Source organism: Rattus norvegicus, chromosome 9, assembly GCF_021556685.1.
Source record: "Rattus norvegicus strain SHRSP/BbbUtx chromosome 9, alternate assembly SHRSP_T2T, whole genome shotgun sequence".
Classification (NCBI taxonomy): domain Eukaryota; kingdom Metazoa; phylum Chordata; class Mammalia; order Rodentia; family Muridae; genus Rattus; species Rattus norvegicus.
Window position 1 is genome coordinate 85,777,846 of NC_141542.1, and position 26,366 is coordinate 85,804,211.

General features: G+C 40.2%; 1 protein-coding gene across 6 annotated transcripts in view; it reads right to left on the bottom strand.

Moving 5' to 3' along the window:
• Erbb4 (erb-b2 receptor tyrosine kinase 4) overlaps window positions 1-2,283 on the bottom strand; it is a 1,069,446-nt gene extending 1,067,163 nt beyond the window's left edge. For 4 of the 6 annotated variants that reach the window (XM_087567483.1, XM_087567482.1, XM_087567480.1 and 1 more), the window contains exon 1: window positions 1,407-2,283. In XM_087567483.1, coding sequence (XP_087423609.1) covers window positions 1,407-1,488 — 82 coding nt within the window. In that variant the 5' untranslated portion in view covers window positions 1,489-2,283. 6 annotated transcript variants of the gene reach the window in all.
• Window positions 2,284-26,366: the final 24,083 nt, after the last annotated feature.

Sequence of the window (26,366 nt, forward strand, 5' to 3'; positions counted from 1 at the left end):
TGTTATTTACTAGGCGAGGAGGAAGAGGCGGGAGCGGGGGCGGAGCGGGAAAACTAGCAAGCAGCCGCTTTCTCGGTGAGGTCAGAAGGACACCCTCTAGGGACCTAAAGCTCTCCCTGTCGCCACTGCTGAACGCTTTATCTTCTCAAGCTGACTCCCACGTTCCCGCCACCAGCCCCGGAAGGTTCCGGAAATCTCTCTGCCTTCTCCAAAAGCCCTCTTCTCGCCCCTCTCAGCCGGGTCAGACACACCGGTTCTCCTTAGTCCTTTCGTGTCCCCTCCTCTCATCCGGGAGAAACTCCCAAGAGTCAAAAAACTTTGAGCTCCTCTACGTCTCAGCCGCTGTCATTGGCCTTGGCGGCCCCAGCACGCCAGCGACTCTGTGCTGCCTCTCGGGGTCAATTAGTCGTTTTTCTGTCCAAATACCTAGGGCTTGGGCGATCGGGCCAACAGTGGCGGCACTCAGGAAGCCGCCACCCGGCCCGCCTCGGGCTAAGTCAATGAGTGCCACCCGCGGGCTCTGCAGCCTGGCGGGGCAGTAAACAGAAGTTCAGGCCAACCCCAAGTTGCACTACTGGAAGAACTCTTCCCGGAGCCAAGACCAGCACCGGGAGGGAAGGCCGGGCTCCGGGCTCAGTATGCCAGGATTTTTTTTTTCTTAAGAGATCTTGCTGGCAGGCGAGCCAGCCCCCCCCCCCTTCTCGCCCCAAGTCAATCGAAAGACAGCCCCGAGATGCCAACCAAGAAGGCCCAGAGTCCCTGGCCTCTGGCCGAGGCGCGCACCCGGTGCGCTCCAGCTGCCCGGATAGGGCTGAGCGTCCGATGTGACCCCGCAGGGTACGGGAGACTCGGGCCGGCGGCCGCGTGCCAGCTTGCTCAGGTGCCAACCCCGCTCCCCAGCCGCGCTCCGCCGCAGCCCTGCACCCCGGGAAGGCCAGCCAGGCTCAGCCCGGGAACCTCCTGGCGGCCCGAAGAGGTGCAGAGATTCTCCGGTTTGGTTTGATTATTTTTCCCTTCCCAGCCGGAGGAGGAGGGAACCTCCACTGACGGGGCTTAGGTCTCCCACGCCCCGAACAACGGGCGCCACCAGAAGCGATCCCGCTTAGGCTCCCAGAAAACGCGCCAGAAAGAAAGAAGGGGGCTAAAGAGAGGGCGAGAGGGGGGACAATAATACAGAGGGAGGCAAGAAAGAGGAGTCATTTGTAGCATCAATAAAAACACACGCACGCACGCACACACAAAGGTAAGTTTGGGATGGAGCAAGGGGCGACCCAAGCCAGAAGCAAGGTCCCTACGGTCCCTCAAGCCGGAGGGTGACAGAGGAACGAGGGGAGAAGGGAGCCACCGGAGGCGGTGGCGGGTTCAACAGCTGGAGCGCGACTGGGAACCGCGAGACCGCGACCCACCTGACTGAGAAGCGCTGGGCTGGACGGTCCTGGCTGCCACCAGAAGGCTCCCCCAGACCCACAGTCCCGTCGCCAGCTTCATTTTTGGCAAGTCTCAGATCCCGCGCTGACAATTACATGTCCAAATACCATAGCCACTTGCGGGCACGCGGAGGAGATCTCCCCCCCTCAGCCGGGAGCGCGTGGGGGGCGCGAGGGGGGCGGGCGCGGCGCGCTCTGTGCACGGGCTTCCCGGGGTTGGCGAGCCAGTCGGCGCTGGTGGCGGCTTCCAGGACCCGGGGACCCGCGGACCCAGCAAGGGGCCGCGAAGGAGGGCGCGCGGATGGGAGTGTGCGCGACTGTGCGGCTGGTGCTCCGAGCACAACCGTACAGCTAGTTTCCGGAGTGATCCTCTGCTCGCCCGTTCACTCCTCACTTTCTCGCTCGCTCTCTCTCCTTCTCACTGGTTGGTCAACAATAAAAAGAAAGAGGGGGAATAAAGGCTTCCAAAAAAAGTTGATTGCGAAGAGGCGGCAGGGTTCCGGCCTCTCCCCCCAAAACCAGGCTATGTTCAGCTCTCTCTTCAGTCTCCTTGCATCTCCTGTCCAAATCTGGAGGGAAAAGGAGGGGGGGTGCTTCTTTCCTTCTCCCCGATCCTGTGCCCCTTTTTTTCCACTGTCAGCTTTCCTCACACTTGTCCAGCCATTGCAGTAATTAAAGCTCCGAGCGTCATTTCCAACGCTCCGCGGTCTCCAGCCGCAGCCCCACAGAGAAATTAATAAGACTCAGGGAGAAAGATTTTTTAAAAAAGAAAAGAAAAGAAAAGAAAGAAAAAAAGAGGGGAGTGGGGGTGGGAATCAAACAACCCTCCACGCAACCAGCCAGGCTTTCCTCCGCTGCGCAAGCCCCGCCCCTGCTCTGACCCATGTAGCCACGCCCTCCCCCTAAGGAGAAATCTTATTGGCTCAGACACTCCCCAAAATCCACTGCCCCTAGAGTTGGGAAAACACCTGTCAGGCAGTGGGAGCACGGTGTTGGTAGGGGCTCCTAGGGGAAGCAGGATCTGAGAGGCTCAGTGGAGACCACAGTCTGAAACGCTCCCCTTGCGACTGCCCTGGCAGAGGCCCTGGACAGCTGGCCCGCCGAGAAGTCAGTCCACCAGAGGGAATGCTTGCTGAAGGAATTTTTGACACAAGAACAGGACATTTTCTTTATTGCTCCAAGGCATCAGTCCACACGCACGACTTTCCCTAGAAATAGAAAGTCAGTGTTGCTTTGGGAAAAAAAATATCTCGGTCCCTCTCCATCACCCCAGAACGTTCCGTGCTTAGTACTTTAAAATGGATATTGCAGGTAGCTGGTAGCCTTGCAGGTAAAATAAAACCTGCCAACAGTTCTTGTCTTCCCAAATAAGACGCCGTCTCTCCCACCTTCCCAAGATGACATTGAGCCAAACTTAAAAACCCATATTTGTGAAACCACATCCTTTGACTCTGAAATTATGCCAACTATCTTAAGCCTGTGCTGTTCGGTCTGAATGTGTTTAGGAGGTCAGGTCATAACTATAGGACTCAGGCCGTTAGCTTTAAACCTTAGCAGAGCCAGCTTGAGGCCTTGCACTTGCTCTCACTTTGCAGGGTGTGTGCTTCCAGGGTCATCAACAGCTGTAAGACTGAGTCTCTCTAAATCGAAAATGCCCTGGAAGGGATTACTGTGGTCTGAGGGGCCACAGGTCCAAAACCACTCTAAGCTGGAGCCAAGAGCTGTAGGGAGTCAGAGGTTATTCTATGTGTACTGCTATTCTAAAAAGCCATTTTCTTTGCTTTCTCTCAAAGCAGTGAAAAAAAAAAGGCAAGGGTTCTTTAAGACCAAACCACCCTGCTTCCTCGGTCACTATTGGAGTCCTTCTCCTGGTCTCACACATCTTCTAACTATGGCCCCATCCCTCAAGAATTTCCAGGCAGCTGAAGAGAGCAAAAACAGAAGCTTGAAGCTTGAAACCTTTCCCTGGCCCCACAGTGTGTAACAGGCCCACCGTAGGTCAAACAAGCTGAGTGTGCTTTTTACCCAGAAGCAGCCCAGGGCAGAGAAAAACGGAGCCCAGAGCAAGCGATGGGACCTTGACTAGAATGGCACGGCACTGACTGACTGCACAGGTACACGCATCCGGGCTTGGATGTTAGCTCTGTTCTCTTCTTTATCTCCTCTCCATGCTCATTTCTTCCTTCCATTTAAAGCATTCTCCTCCCGGTTTCCTTGTCTTCCAACGGCTTATGCTTACTTTCAGGTACCCTTTCTCCATAAAAGCTGTTCATTTTTACATCTGTCACCACGATAACAATTTAAATGACAAAAACAAGCTACTTCTGGGGGGAGTTTTAGCTCGTATATTTTGTTAGAGTCCAGTTTCTGGTGACAGTTATTTTTGGAAATGGAAGAAGTTATAATAGCTAGATTGTAACTCCCGTTGTGAGAAACAGATTAGATGTGCAAATATCTCACGGTATTTTCTAGTTGTGCTTATTATGAGGACGTCTTTGTCTTCATTGACCTTCAACGGACTGAGAGTATAATACCTGCCTGGCATACATGAAACCCTTAGTTCAACTCTTAGTGCTAGAAAATAATACCTGTACCAACATTGGTGCACAACTACAGCAGGACCTCTATGTATGGTCTAACTTCACCTAGATTTTCCAGACTAATTCTTAGCTGACGAGGACTTTTACTTACAATCATAGATGTTACCATCGCTGTAGAGCTGATATCCACCAATTACGTGGCCAACGTGTCCATAATGTGTGCCTAAATCTCAGATCAGTTTGTCTTAACCCATATTTTCCTAGTTCTTACTGAATCAAAAAGTAATTGACCTGGCCTTCGGTTGACATTTGGCCAACAGCTTTCAAGCCCTCAAACTGGACATGAAAGCTATGACTTACAGAAGCACGTTAGGTTCGATACTGACATCTTAGTTTTGAAAGCCTAGCTTAGATCGTTTCAATATCAGAAACAGGCATGTATAGAGGAACGGGCTATCCTGAGCAGGCAGAGATTAAAACAGAATACAAAAGGATTATTATTTTACAGGCCTGCTGTCATCGGCTTCCCATGTCTGCTGAATTAGCACAAAGAGGAACTATCACAGAGAACATTTTCTACCTGGTATGGGAAGGACATGCTATCTGAATTGCCAGAGGCAGAAATAGATCTCTGTATTTCCCCACTTTGCAGTGCGGTGCTATAATGAAATCTTATCAGTTGACTAAAATGTGTGTCTAAGACTTGAAACCAGGCCTGATGGTGGGGTTGTGGGGGATGATGAGGGAAAAAACAAGTAACTCATTTTTTAGTCAACCACAAACAAGGAGCAAGAATGATCTGCTGAATACCTCTTCTCGCAGTTCTTATGAATCTGAAAATGCATCCACATTACAACACTCTAGTGTGTTCTAAGTTGGACAAGTCAAACACACAAAAATGCCTCTGTCACTGTTGATTGGATGAGAGACAGTCCTTTCCACCAAATCCCTTCCCTGGGATTTTTATTCCTGGGAAAGAAAACGTTCACATTCATTCTGCCCATGAAACAAGAAAGAATGAAACAGCCATTTGAAAGGAACAAAGTCCAGATGGGTCTGGAAAGGATTCAAGCTCTTTTGTAGTGTTTTCATTAAGCTAGTTCAGTTTTCCTTTTGTTACCTGAAACCAGAACTGTATGGCACGAGAAAAGAACTTTGCAACTTGAACGAGGTGGTGCAGGTCCTCATTCTCCCTGAAGAAGATGTCTTCACAGGGACTAAGCTTCAGTTTCCTGGCCTATCTTCTCATCACTTCCTTGCAATGAAGTCATGGTCCCAATTGCTACCTTTATCTTCCGATACTCCCCATCACTCTTTCACGAGTGACTCGCTGCTGCTGGTTTCTTCAGAAGGACTCACATGTGGAACTAAAATCCATTTATGTTCTGATTATGAAGAGTCACCACAAGAGGCTCACACGTTGCTGGCTCGCCTCCCCACCTTAGCTCCCTCAGATGGTGGAACCAATTTCATTAATGTCATTATTGTGAGAAATGCATTGATGAATTCAGAGTGATTGATTTATCAAGAGAGATAACTGTGTTGGATGAAGTAGGTCACTAGGAAGATGAGGGGAGATGGGTTATGCCTTGGAAAGTTTCTCTACTCCTTGAGTCTTGCTCTGGTTTGACTTCTTGGCAGCCATAGGTGAACTATTTTGTTGTACTGTGGGCTCCCCACCTCAAAGTCCATACCACAGACCAATGCATCATAAGACATGAGCCAACGTGCAGCATTCCTCTAAAGCCAATTTACTAGGGTATTTTGCCCCAGGAATAAATATTGCGTAAGATAATCTATGACAGTACCTTACAGCCTCATCATTCATTCGTATTCAGCCTGTTTCCACAACCCACTTAAAGATCAGCTAAAATGTGCTGCTTTAAATATTTTTCTCTTGGCTGTCAATATAAATGGAAGTCAAGTAAGAAAGTGAGACATAGTATAATCTCTCTCCTCCTGAATATTTAAAAGTAATTTTAGGGTTTAAATTTCACTTTCTGTCTATCATCATCTTTCTACGTCATTTTGGTATCTCAAGCAATTTACTGCAGTAACTTGTTGGTTACTGGGTGAACTGCAGTTAACTGTTGGTTTAGTTATTGTTCGATCTTTAAATAAATGGATAGTTATATCCTAAATCTAAGTATTATATTTCTATAATTTATCATATGCCCCCTGAAAATAATTTACAATATCCACATCCCCAGAATCTATCTGACATTTCTACATCACTCCCCCAATACCCTCAAAGCCTCTCGATTTAGTCTGCTAACATAGATACATCTTCCACCGTTTTTTTTTTTTAATCTTGAGTTGATTTAACCAATGACATGGACTATGTGGTCTCGCTAACATTTACTTCTCACAATTATGAAACCCTAGGAGTCCAAGATCAAGTTACTAAATAGTTCCTGAAGAGATTCCTCTTCTGCCATGCAGATAGAGTTCTTTTAGGGCTCCTAACATGGGAGAGAAAAGGAGGTCTCCTCTCTCTCTCTCTCTCTCTCTCTCTCTCTCTCTCTCTCTCTCTCACACACACACACACACTGCTATTCTTAAACAGCAGAAGTGATCCCACACGTGAGTGCCTTTTTTCCAATGACCTCATTCCCTCTTACAGATTTTATCTACAAATATCATCTCATTGAGCAAGAACTTCAACACTTCTATATGCGAATTTGTGGAAAACAAACATGAAGTTTCTGGATATAAATAAGCCTACAGTGTTTGGATCTTACTGTTCCTAAGGAAAAGAAAAATAAGTGAGAATAGATTGTAGTCAGTGTTACAACAAATAAAACAGAAACCGGTACCACACTGGATAGTTTTATTTGGTTGGTTAAGTTATCTTGGGAAACAGCTTTCCTGTTAAATGGCTGAGATCACAGAATTCTAAGTTAACAGATATTCTGTTTCAAGAACAAAATAAAAAGCTTTTAAAATTCAAATGTTTAAATTTTTTTAAAAGCATGTGTTAACTAAAGAAATGTTTCTGCTACATTTGTTAGTTTAGTATCCAAAACGGATCTTCCCAAGAAGATTTTGCTCAGAGTTAGTATTATTTTCATTCTGTGTGAGTGATTAATCGTCATCTTTATCAGCCGTGGGGAGGAATGACTGAACAAAGATAAGTCAAATTTCCACTGCTTTTATGTCTGTTCATCAGCGTCTGTCCAAATTTTAAAAGATATTTTTAGTTTGTAGTTGAAATCACAAAGCATTTTCAGCTCTATAAGCATAACAGCATCTTACAACATGTTAGGCAAAAAAAAATGAAATTTTTAGTCAAAAGGTCTCTTGTGGATCAGCTCGATAATATTTTATTAAGCTAGGTTCTTATGTTCTATGTGTCCACTAGACAGACTGATTAAATGTTCAATAGCAGTTACTGATTAAAAACAAAGAGAATATGGGGGTTTGTCTCTGTCTCTTCCCATATCTAAATGTTTAAAAGTGAGTTAACTGTTGGGGATATTTATTCAGGATATGATGATATTTCTTACATTCCAGTTCTCTCTGTATTTTTTAAGTCCATAAAGAGTTTAATCATATTGCAGTTAATTCACAGATTTCTCAAAAGAAAAATGATATTTGTCATATACCCCAAATGAATGCTCTTCCGTGTACAGTCACAGAGAGCTCTTAGAATTTGTCTTGAACTCCCACTAAACAGCCTGCTAAAGTAATCATTTGGGAAACACATATTTTCATCTCTTTTCTCTACGGATGGGTAAACCTTCAAAGATTCAGCAAAAAGGTTCTAAGAGTTCAGAAAGACTCATAAATTTGAGTCCTCTTCTTTCAATATTGCAAATTCTTTCTCTTCCTCGCCTGCTCAATTACCTCCCAGCCTAACCCTGCAGATCTCCAACCTCCCTTTCACCGACTCCTACTCAATCTGTCTTCCAAACCATCATGAGGTCCAAGATATCCACCAGCTCTCCTTCTTCCTAGCTTCAAGTGACACCCAATTCCATATTTCTCGAAGTTTTCATCTCAGAAAATAATCATTTTCTAAGAGTTTAGTACTCTGCTTACCAGTGGGATAGCACGAGGAGCCTCGGAGACTACTGAAACTCACAACCTTGCTTAACACATGGAAGAACCACAGGGTAAAACCTACATTGATCACATTCGTTGATGTGGAAGAAAGCACTCAGGAAAGGATACCTGGTGGCATTTATGTGTTTCTGTCCAAAAGGAGATTGATAATGCACATTGATACCTTGACAAATGCTTTTGTTGTTGATTTGCCATAAAAAGACAAATACTGGTTGCGTTATTTGTGATGTATTAGAACATAATTTAAAATTACAGCTATAAATATACTTAATCAACATTCATCTTTGAATGCTGATGCTGGCATAAAATAAAATAAAACCATACCTTAGGAACGAGGTGTATTTTCAATAACTGGTTTTAGAAGACTGAATATACATGTACACCTACATGTATACCTACATGTATACAAGTAGACCTACAATAATAAACTCAAAATATAAGTCCAAAGAAATAAATGGAGAAATGAAACCACTATTTCAGGACATCAGTGTGGGTCAACGATAAAAAGACAAGTAGGTTTATCTCAAACTAAAATCTTCCTGCTCAGCCCAAGAAAGAACCAGCATGGTGGGGAGGACCCACGGGAGAAGATGCTTGCAAACTCTCTATAGGACGAGGAATTAAAATGCACCAAATATACAGTAGCCAATTATATATCTACTAATGATATTAACAATAGTAATGACGATAGTCTGTTTTAAATGTGGGTAAATGATTTTAATAAAGACTTCTGAAAATATAATGGCTAAACATGTGTATGAAGAAACTTAATAACAGATTTGATGCCCCAGGGAAGGGGAATGCTGGGGTGGTGGGGGAGGGAGTAGGGGTGTAGGGGTGGGTTGGTGATTTGTAGAACACCCTCTCAGAGACCAAGGGGAGAGGAAATGGGATGGAGAACTCTGGAAGGAGGTCCACATTTGGAATGTAGATAAATAAAGTAATTTAGAAATTTTTAAAAATAAATGAAAGAAAATACTTGATAACACTAATCATGATATAATCATATATCAGAAGCAACGTGGATAGCAACTTAACCCACTTTAATATCAGTCACATGGGGTATAATAGGTATTGCTTTAAGAGAAAAATGAATACAATAAAATAAAACCAACATATTGAAGGACAAAAGAAAGGAGAAAGGCAGGGCCATCAATACCTCTGGTAGGAATGTAAATTAATTCAGTCACTGTATAAAGTAATATAATTCTCAATACACATCAGTGACAAATGCTTGCAGTAGTAAATATGCTATCATGATTTGATCTTCTTTTTTACTGTTTATATATGAGGAAATATTATACAGAATCCCCCAAATATGTAGATATATCATTCCTTTTATAATTACATATGGAATAGACACTTTAACAACAGGCTACTCTATCAACAAAAATCTGTCAGAGTGGTACAAAATATCCAAGCAGTTTTACCATCTAAATTCTGTGAAAGAAAACTAGTGCTACTTAATTTAATTTTATTAATAGACACAAATAGAACAAATGTTTAAGTCTGATGTGAAGACATCTATACTTGTAAAAGTAATTTTAAGAAAAATAATAAAGCCATATTAAGTCGGGGAAATATTTTTGTTCTACCTACTCAGAATTGGGACAGCTTAGCTAAGTAAGTTTTATGCTACATTTTCAGTCTACTTTAAAACACTTTATTGATGTGTTTGTGTTAAGAACATGGCCATACTTAAATGTTTGTGCTGAATACTTGTTTAGCTAAACTCCTGCTTCATCACTTAATAGTGTTTAACATCATGAATTAAACTAATCATTTCTGACCTTTCCTAATCAAGCTAACTTGCGCTGAAAACAAAGTCAATTAGGGTTAGAGAAGGGGCTCAATGTGAAAACCAGGGTTTAGCTCTGCTGCACCAGTCAGTGTTGGCCATGTGGGACAGCCTTCCTGTAACCAGAGCACAGTGGGCAAACAAACCTGGGCAAGCTGGCTTGGTAGAGTGGCCAAAGAACAGGGATCTGAGTTTAAGTGTCATCTCTCTGTATAAGGAGTGAAGGGAACAAGGAAGATGGTCAAGTCAACCCCTGACCTCACCACATACATGCACAGATACAGTCCACCCACATAGACATGTGCACCCACACATATCAGATCATGCACATATACCATACACTCATACACTGGAAAAAATAATCAGAAATATAAATATTTTTAGTGCCCTGTATACATTGTTGAAGAGAGGTTTCTTCCCTCGCATTTTTCTTTATAATAGTTTCTTAAACCATATAAACCTCCATTTAAAAAGTGTGTGCTTTTTATCCATATTTTAAAGAACAGCCCATTAACGGGTATTATCACAACATAAAGCACTAACATTTATTGTAGATGAGACACGCTCGCAGCCACCACATGCTTTCTAGGCAGTTACTTTGGCAAACATTGATAAAGAAAGAAAAATGTTCTTTGTCTAATCAAATAGTGGAAGAAAATAAAACAATCGTGATAATTTATTGTTGTCTATTAGAATGGGAAAGCACAGCAGTCTGCTTCATCCAGCTTAATGTGGCTTTGCTAAATGAATACTTTTAGACAAATGAAATGGCCACTTGTCAGCCTCCATTTACTTATCAGTCTATTCTGGGACTCGTGGCCACACTGGAGCGCTCTCTATGCAGTACTCTGAGAAGGCAATGACGACTCTACGTGGTTTCCGTCTCTGAAGTGTTCCTTTGCAGAATATTACTCTTGGTAATGTCAGCAGGCAATGTCTTCTGCAACAGAAATCTTGCAAAAACAATGTTTAAAAAGGTATGAATCAGTAATAATATTTTGAATTCAAAAGGTAATTCTAAATGTTTCCTGACATGATTAAAGTGAACTATAGCTTTAATTTGATGTGAAGTGAATATATGTGTATTACTAACCTACATAACCACATATTTATGTATGCATATAATTTCACCCAAACTTGCCAGTAAGTACTTTTAATTTCTGCTACCACCTAAAATGATTAATATTCTGCTGTGCAGTTTTTAGTTTAGTATATTTTTAAATACCAATACAATCTTCCTTTTATATTTCACACACTTGTGCCTGACATATGTTATCAAGAGAAAATAATCACGCCTTTTTATTTGAAACTGAGGTACATGGTAAAAAAAAACTATCAAATTTTATTTGAATGTAAGGACAAATTAAACATGTTGAATTTAGCATGTCACTATACTCTGTGAGGCCAGCTAATTGCAATGACAGCAAAATGCTAACTATGAAGCTATCCCACACACAAACTATAAGGTCATTTTATTTTTAAACCCTAATAAATAAGAAGAATGTTTTAGCTAACTGACCCCACTTATGCATGTATGCAAATGTACTATACATTCACACTGATGGTGTGAAGGGGTCATCCTTATACAAACCCCTCTTTTCCAAATAGGATTAAAGAATGGACATTTTTTTTCAAATACTGTGAAATTAGCATTTTTGTTCTTTAGCCACAAAAATAGCATTAACCAGCTGGTAAAATAAAAATAATGATTTAAATATTTAAGCAGACACCAAGGCTCTGCCTGGCTCCCCGTACATCATGGCTAACTGCGCCAGTTAGAATACCTTCACAACTGGAAGGCACATATCTCACAATGACGTAAAGATACTGAAGTACATTCCTATTCCCATGATCTTCACTGTACATTAAGCAGAAGTGTTTGCTATGTAAATCTTCCCAGACAAAGGCACTTAGGGTCATTACTAAACAGACTTCATGTATATGTATTCGAAGTATTTGAAGAGTTCTTCTCCCCAATCTAACCTGGTCTTTTGTAAAGTACACACTTCTTACTGTTTTTAAAAGGTGTACAATAAGATAATTTTACAAGTATCTGTGTCTGAGGTATGTTGAGAAACTGCTTTAGGCTCTCCATCCACAATGATGTCAATGTAGCTGAATCTATGAGCCTGAGCCTCATGCAAAGTATTTTCACCTCAGGGCCTTTGTGAGAATGAAGAGGCTCTAGATAGCCTAAGGCCATGGACCTTGTTTGGTTTTACTCAGCAGCATTAGCTGATAGCTAATGGAGACTGTCTGCTCCAGTTTGTTAAGCAGGGGTATTTTTGTGAAGACGCTTTTAAAGTAACGTATACCAAGAACTAGTTAATAAACGCGTGCATCTTTTCTCAACTTCATCTGCCCTTAGTTGTTGCAACTCCCATAGACAAATTGTATTCATCAACAAAAATAGTTGGAGGGTTTAAGTCCACAGCCAATGAAAATAGCGATGTTCCTTAATTGGCCAATATTATATTGCCACAGGAATTCTTGGTTTTCTGACTTCTGGTTGAGCAACAGTGGCATCCAGTGGCCAGATAATTGTTTCCATGATTAAAGTGTCACCAGCATTCCTGAGAACAGGTCTAAATGCTTGTCGTGTGTGCGACCCAAGCAAAGAAATTTGCTCGAAAGAACAAATCAAATGTCTGTTTCCAGAGCAACCCTGGATCAAATCTAGGTCATGAAAATTTAGCTCCGACAACTAATAAATACAGACAATCCGCTCAACATTTCTTAACCACTTCAATTTAGGCTACCCATTAGGGGTCTGCTGTGTATCCTCTTGCTGACCCCATTAGCGATAGCCTATGATACTAGAAAATTTCCTTGCAGTGAACTGGATACCCATTCTCTGTTAAGCGTCTGGCAAATTAAAAGGTTTAAAATAGCCACATTACTTGTGCTTAGCACTCACTTTGTATAAAAGAGCTCCAGAGGCTCCTGTACTAAGGTCTTATTGTAATGTGTAATCCAGAGAGCTCATGTCTGGGACCAGGTTGGTATCATAGTAGCACAATAAAGAATCCTGTCTATAGTTTTGCGTCAGCTTCTCCCTTACTGGCAAACCCAATAAATCCTGTGAGCAGAAATTGAATACATTCACGGGCTTCCCTAAGGTTAAGATTAGGCACCCAACACAGTGATTATCCCAAGGTAAATACCTAGTGAGGCAGTAGCAAGAAAGGGGAGTTCTGCACCCACGCTCTCCGGTTCAGATCCTGGTTTTGATTTTTACAAGCTGGGTGACCCGAGTCTAGGTTCCTGCACAATCTATGCTTTGTTTCCACCACGTGTAAATGCGAGATAGCAAAAGCATCTGCTTCCTAGTCTTGCACTAAATTTTAAGTGCAATAATTCACTGAAAAATACTTAAGTGCCCAGCATGTAGAAAGCACTCACTACCTATTAATCTCTCGGTTCAATGTTACAGGGCATATAGGCAGAAGAGTGCTTGCTAACAGCAATGAAATAATTTTTCTGGGTTCTGACTGTGATTTCCTGTGAATTATTCCTTTTCGTGGGTGTCACCTATATTGTTTAGAATGAGGGTTTATCCAAAGGGGCACATCATAATGAGAAACTCCGGGCATAATGGATGGGATTTGACCGAATGAAATCAATAGCATCTAAGCAAAACCTTCACAAAGTGGGGAGGGTTCCGTGTGGTTCAGGAAAAAGGTACAGAAGGAACAGCTGTAGCCTGTGCATACAGATATAAAATACATGGACCATAAGACATGCAATGTTAACACAGTAAACTAAGGGGAGAGTTATTTCCTCAAACCTTGTATCTCACCCAACCATCTCAGTGTCTGCTTGGCTTGATTTTCTTAAGAATGAAAATACAATATTTAGAATTGATAGAAATTTAGAAATACAAAACTTAATGAGTGATGTGTAAAACAATTGCTATTACCCATGTTCCCTGCATTGCATGTGAAGATAGCCTTTCAAGGAGTAAACACCCCAATAGGAGGACTCCACACCTAGACATGTTGTAGGATCTCTGGAGTTTTAGCTGTTTAACTCCATGCTGATGAGGTGTTTGTTGGCTTCCCCTATTTTTTTATAGTTTCCTCTCTTCACTTGTGTTTCTTTTCTAATCTCAAAAAACAAACAAACAAATAAATAACAACAACAAAAACTGTTGTTCCCCTCCATGAAAACTTCAGTGATAGGCACAGCTAACTTTTAGAATCATTATTAAAGTATTCCTACAGGATGCTGGATTGTCATATAGCCCTGATTCCAATCTGGGTAATTATTTTTCAATAAAAATGATTGATTATTTTTTTTTGAGAAACCCAAAGTGAGACAGTCAAAATTTGAAAACTTCTTAATAGGATGTATGTCTGGTGCTTGTACAAAATAATGGCTATGGAGATTAGCAGGGCTGCCGGGACAACATTCGTTTCTGGTATAAAACTTAAGAACTCACCCAGTGGATGATGACCCCAGGACAGGAGGACATTGCATGGTGGGTCAAAGTTCAAGGTGTTGAGCCATCTCCAATGAGAGCCATTGGAATCAAGAAACTCATCCCAGAAGCACAATGGAACAATGAGAAAAAAATGCTTTCAGCCATGCAGTCCCGAAACAAAGAAAGGAGAGGGCCATGTTCAACAGGACAGCTAATAAAAACAGATAACACTACTTGATTAAAACCAAAAACCCACCACCACCACCACCACCACCAACAACAACAACAACAACAAAACAAACAAACAAACAAACAAACAAACAAACAAACCTAAACCAAGAAAGTTCTCAGCAGAACCAGGAAGGCCCTTTACTTCTCAAACTGTGTTCTCTGTCGTGGTCCTTTGCTGAAAATTCTATTATTAAGACATCCATCCACCTCTGTAGAGACTTCTTAAACTATAAACATATATTAAAAAGGTTTAAATGAAACTGTATTTTTGGAAGAGAGAGTATCCCCCAACGAAAATCATATGCTATAAAATAAAAACCTAGTCCCAGGAATGGGTTACATATTTTTGAGTAATTAGCCAAAGAAATCTCAGAAACCACCAACACAGAGCTATTTAGAAGTCTCCAAACCTATGCTGCTGCTATTGCTATATTTTTGTGTTTGCTTGTTTGCTTATTTCAATCTCCAAGTGTAGTGAGAATTACAGTCTTAAGGCAAATGCCACAAGTAAAGAATTAAAAGCGGAAATTTTCTCCATGGCCACGAAGGTTTTATAAATAAATAAATAAATAAATAAATAAATAAATAAATAAATAACAGTTGTTCAGATCACTCTTAATGAGAGGTTGTTTGTGGGCCAGTTCCATACAATGGAACGCTATCCTGGGCAACAAAGGACTAAGTGACTGCTACATGCACAGGCACTCCCCTTGTCCACACTCTTGAAAGGAAAGTGCCTGTTATTAAGTATGCACTGTGTTGAATAGGGCAATGTAACTGGAGAGAACTCTATGGTGAAGAAAAATGTTTTAAAAATAATCCGCAAGTTTTCCTGACTATTTAGAAACAGAACATTTTCAAGTGTGTCTGGATAACAGGTTGTATGTGGGCTGCCATCTAGCTTTGTTCCAGTGACGTGACGGTGATTCAACATTCTTGGAAGACAAACCGGGATGCAAGAATCCTCGATAAATATTTTCAAAACATGAGAAACGTAGTTGTTACACAGGAACAAAATTGGCTTTTTTTTGTGAAACCATAAGGAAAGAAAGGAGGGAAAGAGACAGGAAGGGGAGAGTGGCTGTGCTTAAAGTTCTGCGTCTGGACGTTGTCTTCCAAATCATACAGGAAGGGGATGATGTAAAATTTGTCTCCCAGCCCTTTGATTCCTAGAGAAGACCCACAATAGATACAGTGTTGGCGTCAGATTTCTTTTGCAGGGTTAAAGAGATGATGTCAGAACAAATGGCAGAGCCACATGGAGGGACAAGTGGCTTGTGAATGCAGCTTGTCGTGGGAGAACCTATTGTCACTTTGTAAGACAGTGGGCTCTGTCTTCCAGAAGCAAGAGTGTGCTGTGATTATTTGTCAATTTATGAATGTAGAAAAGATCTACAATACTGAGACATTTTCCTTAGCTAAGAGGAAATTAATATTTAACATATGCAAGAATATGAATGTATATTTTATGTATGACTAAAGCACTATTATCTGGAATTTTTGCTGCCACAGCATTTACTAAAACAAAGTTGATAAATGAGGAGTGAGGTGAACCCTAAATTAAAATAGGAGTCAATTAAAATGTTGGTTTGTAATCTGATATTCTTTGATAGTATCTCTTGTGGGGCTACTTGTGTGGGTAGATGTATTAAGAGAACTCAGAAAGATCCTGACTTCATGGCGATATTCTGATATTGCCACTGAGGAAGGACTACCGTTTCATGACTATACACTCTAACCACAGTGGTCTGAGAATGAAGATCCGTATCATGATACAATATGAAACCACTCAGGGAAGAAACTTTCTAATGCTGAATGTATAATTCTATATTAAACATTTGACAATATATTGCTGTTCTTGCACAATTCACTGTTGAAAGGATATACAGACAGACAGACAGATAAATACTGACTTTAGATTGCATAGTTAGTTAATTTGGAACCAGAAACTTGAATTGGGCACCTGTGGGTTACCATTGCTTGCAAAATTTGTAGATAAAATTGTTAGAGATATCAGAACAAGTAAGGATTGACTTGAAGCAAGTTTTTTAAATAGCAATATCAATGATCACTCTAGCAGATGATACTGACTATTCTCTTCTATATTTTAATTTTATATGTATGTATGTATGTATGTACGTATGTATGTATGTATGTATGTATTACCCATGTGCTGGCTAGTTTATGTCAACTTGACCCAAGCCAGAGTCATTACAGAGGAGGGAGCCTCAGTTGAGGAAATGTCTCCATAAGATTGGACTGCAGTCAAGCACATGGAGCACTTTATGATTAGGAACAACATAGGAGGGCCAACCCTTTGCAGTTGATGCCACTCCTGGGCTGGCGATCTTGGGTTCTATAAAAAACAGGCTGAGCAAACCATGAAGAGCAGTCCAGTAAGCAACAGCACCTCTCCATGACCTCTGCATCAGTTCCTGCCTCCAAGTTCCTGCCTTCTTTGAGTTCCTGTCTTGGCTTCCTTTGATGATGACCGTTGCCATGGAAGTGGAAGCCAAATAAACTCTTCCTTCTCTAGTTGCTTTGTTGTTTGATTTCAGCAAAAATAACCCTACAAGAACATTACATTTCAATTATTTTCAATTCTTGAGCCTCAGATTGCTCATTCCATTCAACAAATCCAGACTTTGCTATGGATTAGAGAAAGAGAGAATCTAGACAAACCCTATGAACATGTGGGATGCATGACACAATTATCTAGCCATGGCAGAGCTCATTTGTAGTTTTCTAAGCCATAAAAATGTTTATTGTTTAGGAATGGACACAACCTCTCCCATCGGTGAAGCCTGGATAATTTTACCTTGGTTAACCTATACAGGTAGCAGAAATGATCAGAGTATGGTTAGATTGATTTGGTACATCAACCAGAATGGGACTTTACACTCTTCTTAGAATTTGTACTTTTGGGATTTGGTAAGTTTCACTTGGAATTTCTTTTTTAATTTTGTGTTTGTGTGTTTTTATGTGTGCATGTGGAGACCAGAAGGGCAAGTCTCCATTTTGTTGTTGTTTGTTTGTCTCTCTATTGCCTTCCATGTTGTTCCTTAAACCAGGGCTTATTACCTAGCCATAGAACTCACAAATGCATAGAAGGCCTGGACACCAACCTCCTTTCACCCATCTGTGTCTGCACTCCTACCACATACGCAGTATTGGCTCTGGAGAAGCCTTCCACCCAGGTTGACTTTTCAGCTGATGCTTTTCCAACGAGCCATTTTCCTGTACATAATATCCTAGGAAATTTAATAAAACTTTACCATCAGAGTTTTGGGACCATGGCACTAAAAATTCCTTGTGACCACTCATCATTTATCTTGGGCATTTGCTGTGTTAGGCACTTTATTAAACTGTCCTTTAGGACACATAACATGACTAACAATACAAGCAGAGCACTCTTCAATTATATACCTCAATGATTTCCAGTGGATGACAAGGACAAGAAAACACCCAGTGCCTGATCAACCAGCTGGATCAGTTAATATAGGTTACATATAGTTATATTATATATAAAATGATTATTGTATATATATATACATGTATACACATACACACATGCATTTATATATATATATATATATATACATACTATAAAACCAAGATTAGAATTCTGCCATCTACAGATTATCTAAGGTTTATATGAAATAAGCATTACAACTATCCAGATATTCTTACTTAATTTCTGTAAAGAATACCTTTATTCATGCCTACACATCTACCTGACACAAAGGACTGCTCCTATAATGGAAACTTCAAAAATTGTTTAAAATAGTGTTACCTTCATACTAATTTAGAAGCAGAGGTAAGAAGAATATGAGTCGCGTTTCCTCTTTGGGTATCAACTCTACCAAGATTACATATTTCTAGAACATGCAAACACATTCCTTGCTTGATTTTTTTGGTTGACAACATAGTAAGCTGGATTCGAAATGTTGGCAAAGTTTCTGTATATAAACAGCTTAAGGCTGAAACATCTTTGCATAAATGAACACTTTGTGTAACAGCTTCTCTCTGTTGCCCATCTGAAAGGGAAGCAGCCATATGAGCTGTCTTGTGGTTCCAGGTGTTGCTGTCTTCCTAAATCGTAGCGGCAGATATAGAGGATGCCCCTCTGGCTCTTAAGACCTGGAGTGGAATGAGTCTGTACAGGGAGAGAAGGGAGGAAGTTTGCAGAGTCAGCAATCACATACCCAGAAAGCAGGTGGCTAACCTTACGCTTTGGACAATGTGAATTATAAATCCTGTTTTGTTTTTGGCTATTTCACAACTATAGATTGTCCGAAAATGCCCAAAGGGGGCTAAAATGCCCAATTAGGGGGAAATTCTTTGTGATTTCTGAAAAATTACTCAATTCAGTGGAAAATTTTAATTCAAGCTGTTGAAACCTCTTCAGTGATCTTTTAATCTTGTATACTTTATTTTACAAATCAAACAAGTTTTTCATCATTCACAGATATAACTTCTCTAGCTCATTACTGGGGAGAAATTTTTTGTTTTGTCTGCCATTAGAGTAGGCTGGAACAACGTCTCCATTTTTCCACTAAAAGTGATCTCAAATTTCCGCTCAAAGCTACCACAATCTACAGCAAACTGCCTCAAACCAAGAATTCAGTCAATCAACCAGTCAACCAGCCAACCAGCCAACCAGCCAGCCCATTAAATACCCATTACCGTTCCACATATAAAACCAAACGAAGCTACTCTACCTTCACATGTTTCCAGAACCTTGACTAGTGTTTCTGTATTCAGCAACTTCCAGAAAAGAGAAGATTTTCCGATTACGGGTAAGTTTACATTAGTGTACGGATTTAAGCACAAATAATTAGAAGGTAGTTTGATATTATATCAACTTAGGATATTCTTCCCTAGAGGCCTCGAAGTCCCCAGGCATGCTTTTCTTTTTAACTTTTATTTAATTTTTAATTATATGCATACTTTGTCTCTGTATGGATATGTTCATGTGGCTGCAGGTATCTGCAGAGGGCAGGAATATATAACTTCTGGAGTTATAGTTACAGATGGTGTCCTCTGCAAGAGAAACATGCATATTCTTAACTGCTGAGTCATCTTTCTCAATTCCTAGTCATGGTTTCTTTTTCATTGGATATTACAATACCAGAAACAGCTTCCCTCCTATTGAGCCCACCTTGGGTCCAGTCAGAGAAGTCTTGGTTATCCCTATAATAATGGTACCACCATTGCACAACTGGGCAGGTCATAGACTTTACAGCTCAGTCATAAGGAGGACGTTATGCCAGTTTTTTCAAGACACTGCAGAAAAGGAGGCATAAAGAAAGTCAGATCTGGGGGCTGGAGAGATGGCTCAGCGGTTAAGAGCACCCGACTACTCTTCCAGAGGTCCTGAGTTCAATTTCCAGCAACCACATGATGGCTCACAGCCATCTGTAAAGAGATCCGATGCCCTCTTGTGGTGTGTCTGAAGACAGCTACAGTGTACTTATATATAATAAATGAATAAATCTTAAAAAAAAACTAGTTATTTAAAAAAAAAGAAAGTCAGATCTGGAAAAGAAAGGGAGCGACAGAATACCATGTCTTGGACATAGCACATTTATTCCAGTCATGAACTTAATGCAACTGAATTTGCCTACAATGAACCAACACACAGCATGCTTAATGACAACCAATCATGCATGGGAAAGAGGTTCAAAGAGGTTTCTCCATCTGATAGAGTCTAGGAAATGGTCAGTATGTCAATCCTTCCATAATGGCTGGTGAACCCACCAGACTCCACTGCAAAATTTCAAACTCAGAGTCACATAGACAACAATGGTTAGGTTTAACTTGGTTTCAGAACAAATCAAAAGCACGTAAGTAATAGGAGAGCAGGTTGATAGGATGGGACAAAGCCAAGGTGGGCATGGGCAAGGGCGATTAGAAAACATTGTACATACTCACGAAAATGCGAGTTTACAAAACTACCTGTATTGATTTTTAAGTTCCTAACGCATGCTTCAAATATACCCAAACCAATGTACCATCCAACCCAATTCCTTGCTCTCAAAGAGAAAAACTAAAATACTACCTGGAACAAGCAAAATAAAGAACAAAATGGCACTCCCAAAAGTTAAAGTGAATTAAGAGGTTAAACATATTAAACATATTACAAGTCTATTTTACACTTAACGTTAGCCAACAACCATAGAAAAATAATTTTCCAAATCAAAGGGTAGTCTTAAAACCTTGTAATTTTTTTGATGTTATCTTTCAAAGTAATATTAAGTTGACCCTAATTTCTTATTAGCTAGCAGGTAAAGAACCCCAAATCTTCATAATATTTTATTTATTAATTAAAATCTTCCGGTACTGGGAAGCCTTAAAATACACTGTAGATCAGTGTGTGTGTGTGTGTGTGTGTGTGTGTGTGTGTGTGTGTGTGTGTGTGTGTGTGTATTCAATAAAACATAGGTCTCGAGTGACTATGTTAACTTATAAATCTTTTCTTGCTTGCTTGCATAAATAATACATAATATGAAATATAGCATTTATAAAGGAAAAATACTAAATATTTTTGCTTCTTAATAAACTTAATTTCTATACTGTTTGCAAAATTGCAGTTAATAAATGTCTAAAGTGTTCCCAAGAATAAAAATAGCGATAACAGGGGTCTTTTGAACTTCCTGTTGAGCTACCCTGCTTTAAAAATACTGGGACTTCTCATTCAAAATAAGAACATTACTGAAAAGAATCAAAGTCTCTAAAAACCCTGTGGCTTTCCCTAAAACACGAAAAACAACTGCAAATAATAAATATATTCATTTCCAACCCGAAGCAGGTTTTTAAAAATATATGCAACACTGGGTTCATGCACATCTTATACAAGTTCAACATTTCCAGGGAGCTTGTACAGGGTTTGCTTAAAATGGGACATTTCTCTTAAAGCCTATCAAGACCATGAAAAAGTTCCTGTCTTAGACAAAAGCTAAGTTGCGTTTTTAAAAAATCAACAACGGGGTGTTTGCTTTATTAACCATCAACCAATTGCATTTCATTCCTTTGTTTTCTCCCTTTTCTATTTTCCTCTTTCATTAAAACACTCACCCATGTGCTTATATAGCCAAATATTTAAACAATGCTATCCTCCTAGTGTGCATTTTAAAAGAATATAAGAGAATGCTAATAGAGCCACCAACAGCAGCAGAAGACCGTTTTCCTTTTTCTTGAGGCTGAATCTCGCCATAATTTCTGATCATTTGAGAGGTGGGGATGATGGCATATCAAGGAGAAATTAAATTTCATCAGTTTGGCTTTCACACATACAATGTGAAAGTGACAGGTGCGTGCACTGTAGCTGACAGTCCCCATTAACTGGAAGCTAATGTTGCAGAGTCAGTCCAAACCCAGAGTCACGGCCTCTGGCTACAGGAAGGTCCCTTCATACTAGGATTCTCATAACCCCCTGGGAAAAAGCTATAAATATTTCCACTAGCTCCCTCTTCAAAGCTATCCAATGAATATTTACACTTCTGGAACCCTTTTCTCTCTCAGAATCTTTTTTAGAAAAATAACTCTAGTGAAATGTTTAGTTAGTCTGATCCAGTGACTTAAACTAGCCTGCCTGTGCTCAAACAAACACATGACAACAGCAGCAACAACAACAACAGCAACAACAAAGAAGGAGAGAAAGCAGGGGAAGGAAGAAATAAGAGAAAACCAGCATGCAGCAGGCTTTAAGTTCAGTTTTTAATCAACAGCAAAACAATGGGTCTTATAGATAGAAATTTTTCTCAGTGTTTTACAGCACATTTTGTGTTGAAGTTGTAGTAAAAATAAGCAAGTACCAGAAAAAAAAAATAGGTCTGATTTAGAAAAACGGCATCTGGGGAAATGTGTTTAACTCAATGAATATTGTAATTGGAAATTATATTTTAGATGTATTATGAGAAATGAATAAATGAGTATTTGTTAAATGCCTAAAATGCTGCAAATGCTGACATATTGGCATGTTTAATGAGATTCCCTAAGAACAACAGTGGCATAATGATAAATAATGGGTTTCACTTGACCTCGTGGAAATCAGTGCTTACACAGGGGGCAAGCTAGCCATGGGAAATTCTACAGACATCTCAACACCCAGATCGTGCATTAGGTACCCTGGGAAAACATTGAAAAGATGCCCCAAACACTTTAAAGAGAATATACAGTTTCTTCAGATGCATGAGGGATGGAGGCAAGCTTCCAGGCAGCGATGGAGACTGGCTGAAGCACCTCACTTACAGGAGCCACGTACGCAGCCTTATGGAACCAGTGGACACATGGCACCTTACATGCCTGTTGATGATGGAGCTCAAAAGTCTCTTGGGAACTTAAGGATGGAAAAGCAGACACCATGTCACAAAGAACTCTGAGTGAGAACATTTGCACTGTTAGAATGAGTACGGACCTAAATGTTTACACATAGGGGTGTTTCTACGTAACTCATATATTTTCATGAATGGGTTGAGAACTGGAACATAGAAAACAATTGTTTTGATAGTCGAGTGTAGTGGCTTAATCAAAGAAACACCCAAAAGAATTTAAAGATAATCAAATAGATGGTTAAAGTGAGGGTAAAATTAAGAATCAAATTTTAATCTCCAGGTTCTGGCATAGAAGACCCCAAGAATGAGACAGTCTTAGACAGAGGATATAGGGAGGAATATTATGTCTGTAGCAATATAATGCGTTTGAGTTTCTTGTAAAGATAACCAGGTGGGATAGGCGGAGTCAGAAAAAAATACTAGTGTGTTCAAGACTAAGCCTAGGCACCAATTTTAATAGGAATCTAAGTTATACTCCTCAATTGGCTTGTTTCTCAGCTTAACATGAGTCAATGGGCTTTACTAATCTATTGGGTATAAGATCAATATTTCCCTACCCTCTCTTCAGCTAACCAATGAATGATTCAAGTACAAGAGCCCTTAGTCTGTCATTCAAGGTGAAGACAGAGCTAGGAGCCCATTGAATTTACCCTGAGTTTGCTAAATATCAAATAGCTTCAATCTTTGCAGGCTGATGTCGTTATGCAGGTTAAGGTAGGCAAGATAAAACGAGGTCTGTTATTGGACGAGAAGGAAGGGAGGCAAGAACAGATTTTAGAAGGGAGGGAGAAGCAGGAGAAAGGGGCTGGAGAGAGGAAGAGGAGCTGGGAGAACATGACAGCAGATGTTAAGATTCTTCTCTGCGCTTAGATACAGGTTTGTATGAATATTTTTAACGGATGGATGTGTACAGGATTTTGTGCTGTCTAGAGGGACAAATTCTATCTTATCAATTGGATCAGGGGTTACTGTGTGGTGCGTTCTTTCATGTGGCGATTTAATTGAGTTCAAGAGAAGGTGCGGTGGTGGGACATACCAAGCCCGCCATAGAATTGGGATGTGTAGGCCTGGCGTGGTAACAACCCGCCAAGGGACCACCTGTGAGTGGAAGCAAAGTTCGCAGCAAGGTGCCATGCTGGAACGGCTTGCACACCACTGGGTCAGAGAGAAAGCCCGGGAGAAAAGCCACAAGAGTATGTGAGAACCGGCCACACCTTTTCTTTTTTACCACCACACGTCTTCTCCAAGACCCTTTCCACAAAGGATATAGAAGAGTACATAGCTAGAAGTTACTTGGTGGTGCGCTGTGAAATGGGTTCGTCATGATCTGAATTTTCAGCCTCCCCTCTTACAGAATTATAATTAAGCGAATGAAATTTTCAAGGATTTTTGTCGAGCCCATAAAATACAAAGTGAGCTTCAGTCTAGATTTCAAACTAAGCGCTAATCACCTAAATTGCCATAACTTTTAAAACAAAGAAATAGACAAACAAAAACAATAAACCGAAAGAATGCCAAAAATATTGTAGAAAAGAATTTTAAATAAAAAATACACCTTCGAGAGGAGTTAGGGGGATGTCGACCTGGAAACCGGGAAAGGGAATAACAATTGAAATGTAAATAAGAAATACCCAACTTAATAAAGATGGAGAAAAATACACCTTCATGTCTGTTGACATATGCACATGAGGCATGTGTGTGGGGTGGTGGTTGCATATATACTAGAAGAGATAATTATTTTAAAAGAATAAGAAAATCGTGTTCTAGAAAATGTGTAGTCAAAGCTGTAACATCCCATCAGCTTAGTTCGCAGTCTACAACTGTGTATGAATCTCTGTACAGTTTGTCTGAAATATAAATATGTCCAATCTTGTTCTCCAAGGGTCTGTAACTCAGATTGAAGTCTAAACAGATTTTATTAATATATGCGCAGGGACATCACACCACCTTATATTTATCAGGATGTTCTCGGAGAGTGTAGCCGATATGCCCAGCTGCTCCCTGTTTCTGCCCTGTACAGTTCAAGGACTGTGACAAGTGCTACAGCCACATGGCCAGCAAACCTGTTCTTGGTCATATGTCACACCCCACTCCAAACCTTAGAAGAATCACAAGTCAAGGTTCTGCACCCTGGAAACTGTGTCTCAAATGTGTACCCCAGTGTGTCCCGGTCTTACAGTCTTTGGCTGTCACTAGACCCCTTTGTTTGTCTTTTTGTGTTGCCTATTTTCCTCACAGTTTTGAAAGTATAATTACACTTGTATGGTAATATACTTGAGAATAGAAGTATTACATAAAATCAACTAAAATGCTTTGCAGTTTCTCTCTAAATCTGAAACCGTATTAGTTTATGTTTAAATCCACTTCACTCTTTGAAGATGTACACGATTATTGGTATGACGAATTCAGAGACGAAGGATAATAAAAATGAAACCAAGGGGGGTCTGCAGCAAGACTTCTTATTTGCATATATTTCATGTAACTTATGAAATGTTTTTGTTGCATGTGTTATTATGCAATCTAATCCAATTTAAAACAATTTAGACATAACTTCCAATTAAAATGTGCTTTAAAAGGAAATGGAGAAGCCACAAATGCATTCATATACATGGTAGGTACAGAAAAATTATGCTTAATTTATGATAAACACTACCACTATATTCTTAAATACACCCTTTCTTTATGACTAGAAAAGTAGTGCCAAAAATCTACAAAAATCTTACATTTTCCAAAAATGGTTTTCTGTTCTGTATCCTATCCCTCTCCTGAACTTAGTGGTCTAAACACTACTACAGCAGTCTTCGAGCTACCACCTCTTGCTTTTTAAACAACTGCACAAGAAATTTTTAAATACAAAAGCTTAATCTAACACGGGATGGGATGTCAAAGTTGTCTGAGTGCCCTAACCAGGGTGTACTGCATGAAATGACATTGTAGCGAAACAACTCTTTCTCTCGTGAAGAAATTATTATTAAGGAGAACCTGTGACGAGTACAGTCCCCATTTTCAGTAATAAAAAGTGTGTGTTTTGTAATAAAAAGTTTGTGTACTTTGCATCCTCCCAGCAACAGCCTAATGCAACATGAAGTGGGAATTCTCAGTACCAAGGAGGATGAGAATGGAAAACATGCTCCTTGTCAAGGCTGGTTTTCTTCCTACTTTATCCATGACGTTAAATGCATTAATTAGTATTCCACTACACAGAAAGCATTAGAGTCAACACCGAGCGTATTAATGGTCAGCATGTATTTCTAGAGCGTATTTCTACAAGTCAGGCACAGTCTATTTTAATGAGGAATCCATCAAAATCACAAATCTGGTTTTGCTTTCCTACCAAGAATAAAAACACAACCTAGCCAACTCATTTGCATTGTAATCTAATTTGAAATTACTTATCAGTGCAATAACACATTCAATAGAGCCTTTGTCTTATTGATGAAAAGGGAATCCACTTGGTTAGGGAGTACATAACATTTTTTAATTAAATTTGTGTTATTATTGTCCTTACACTCAAAGGGCCAGGTGATGGCAATGTTCCATGGAAAA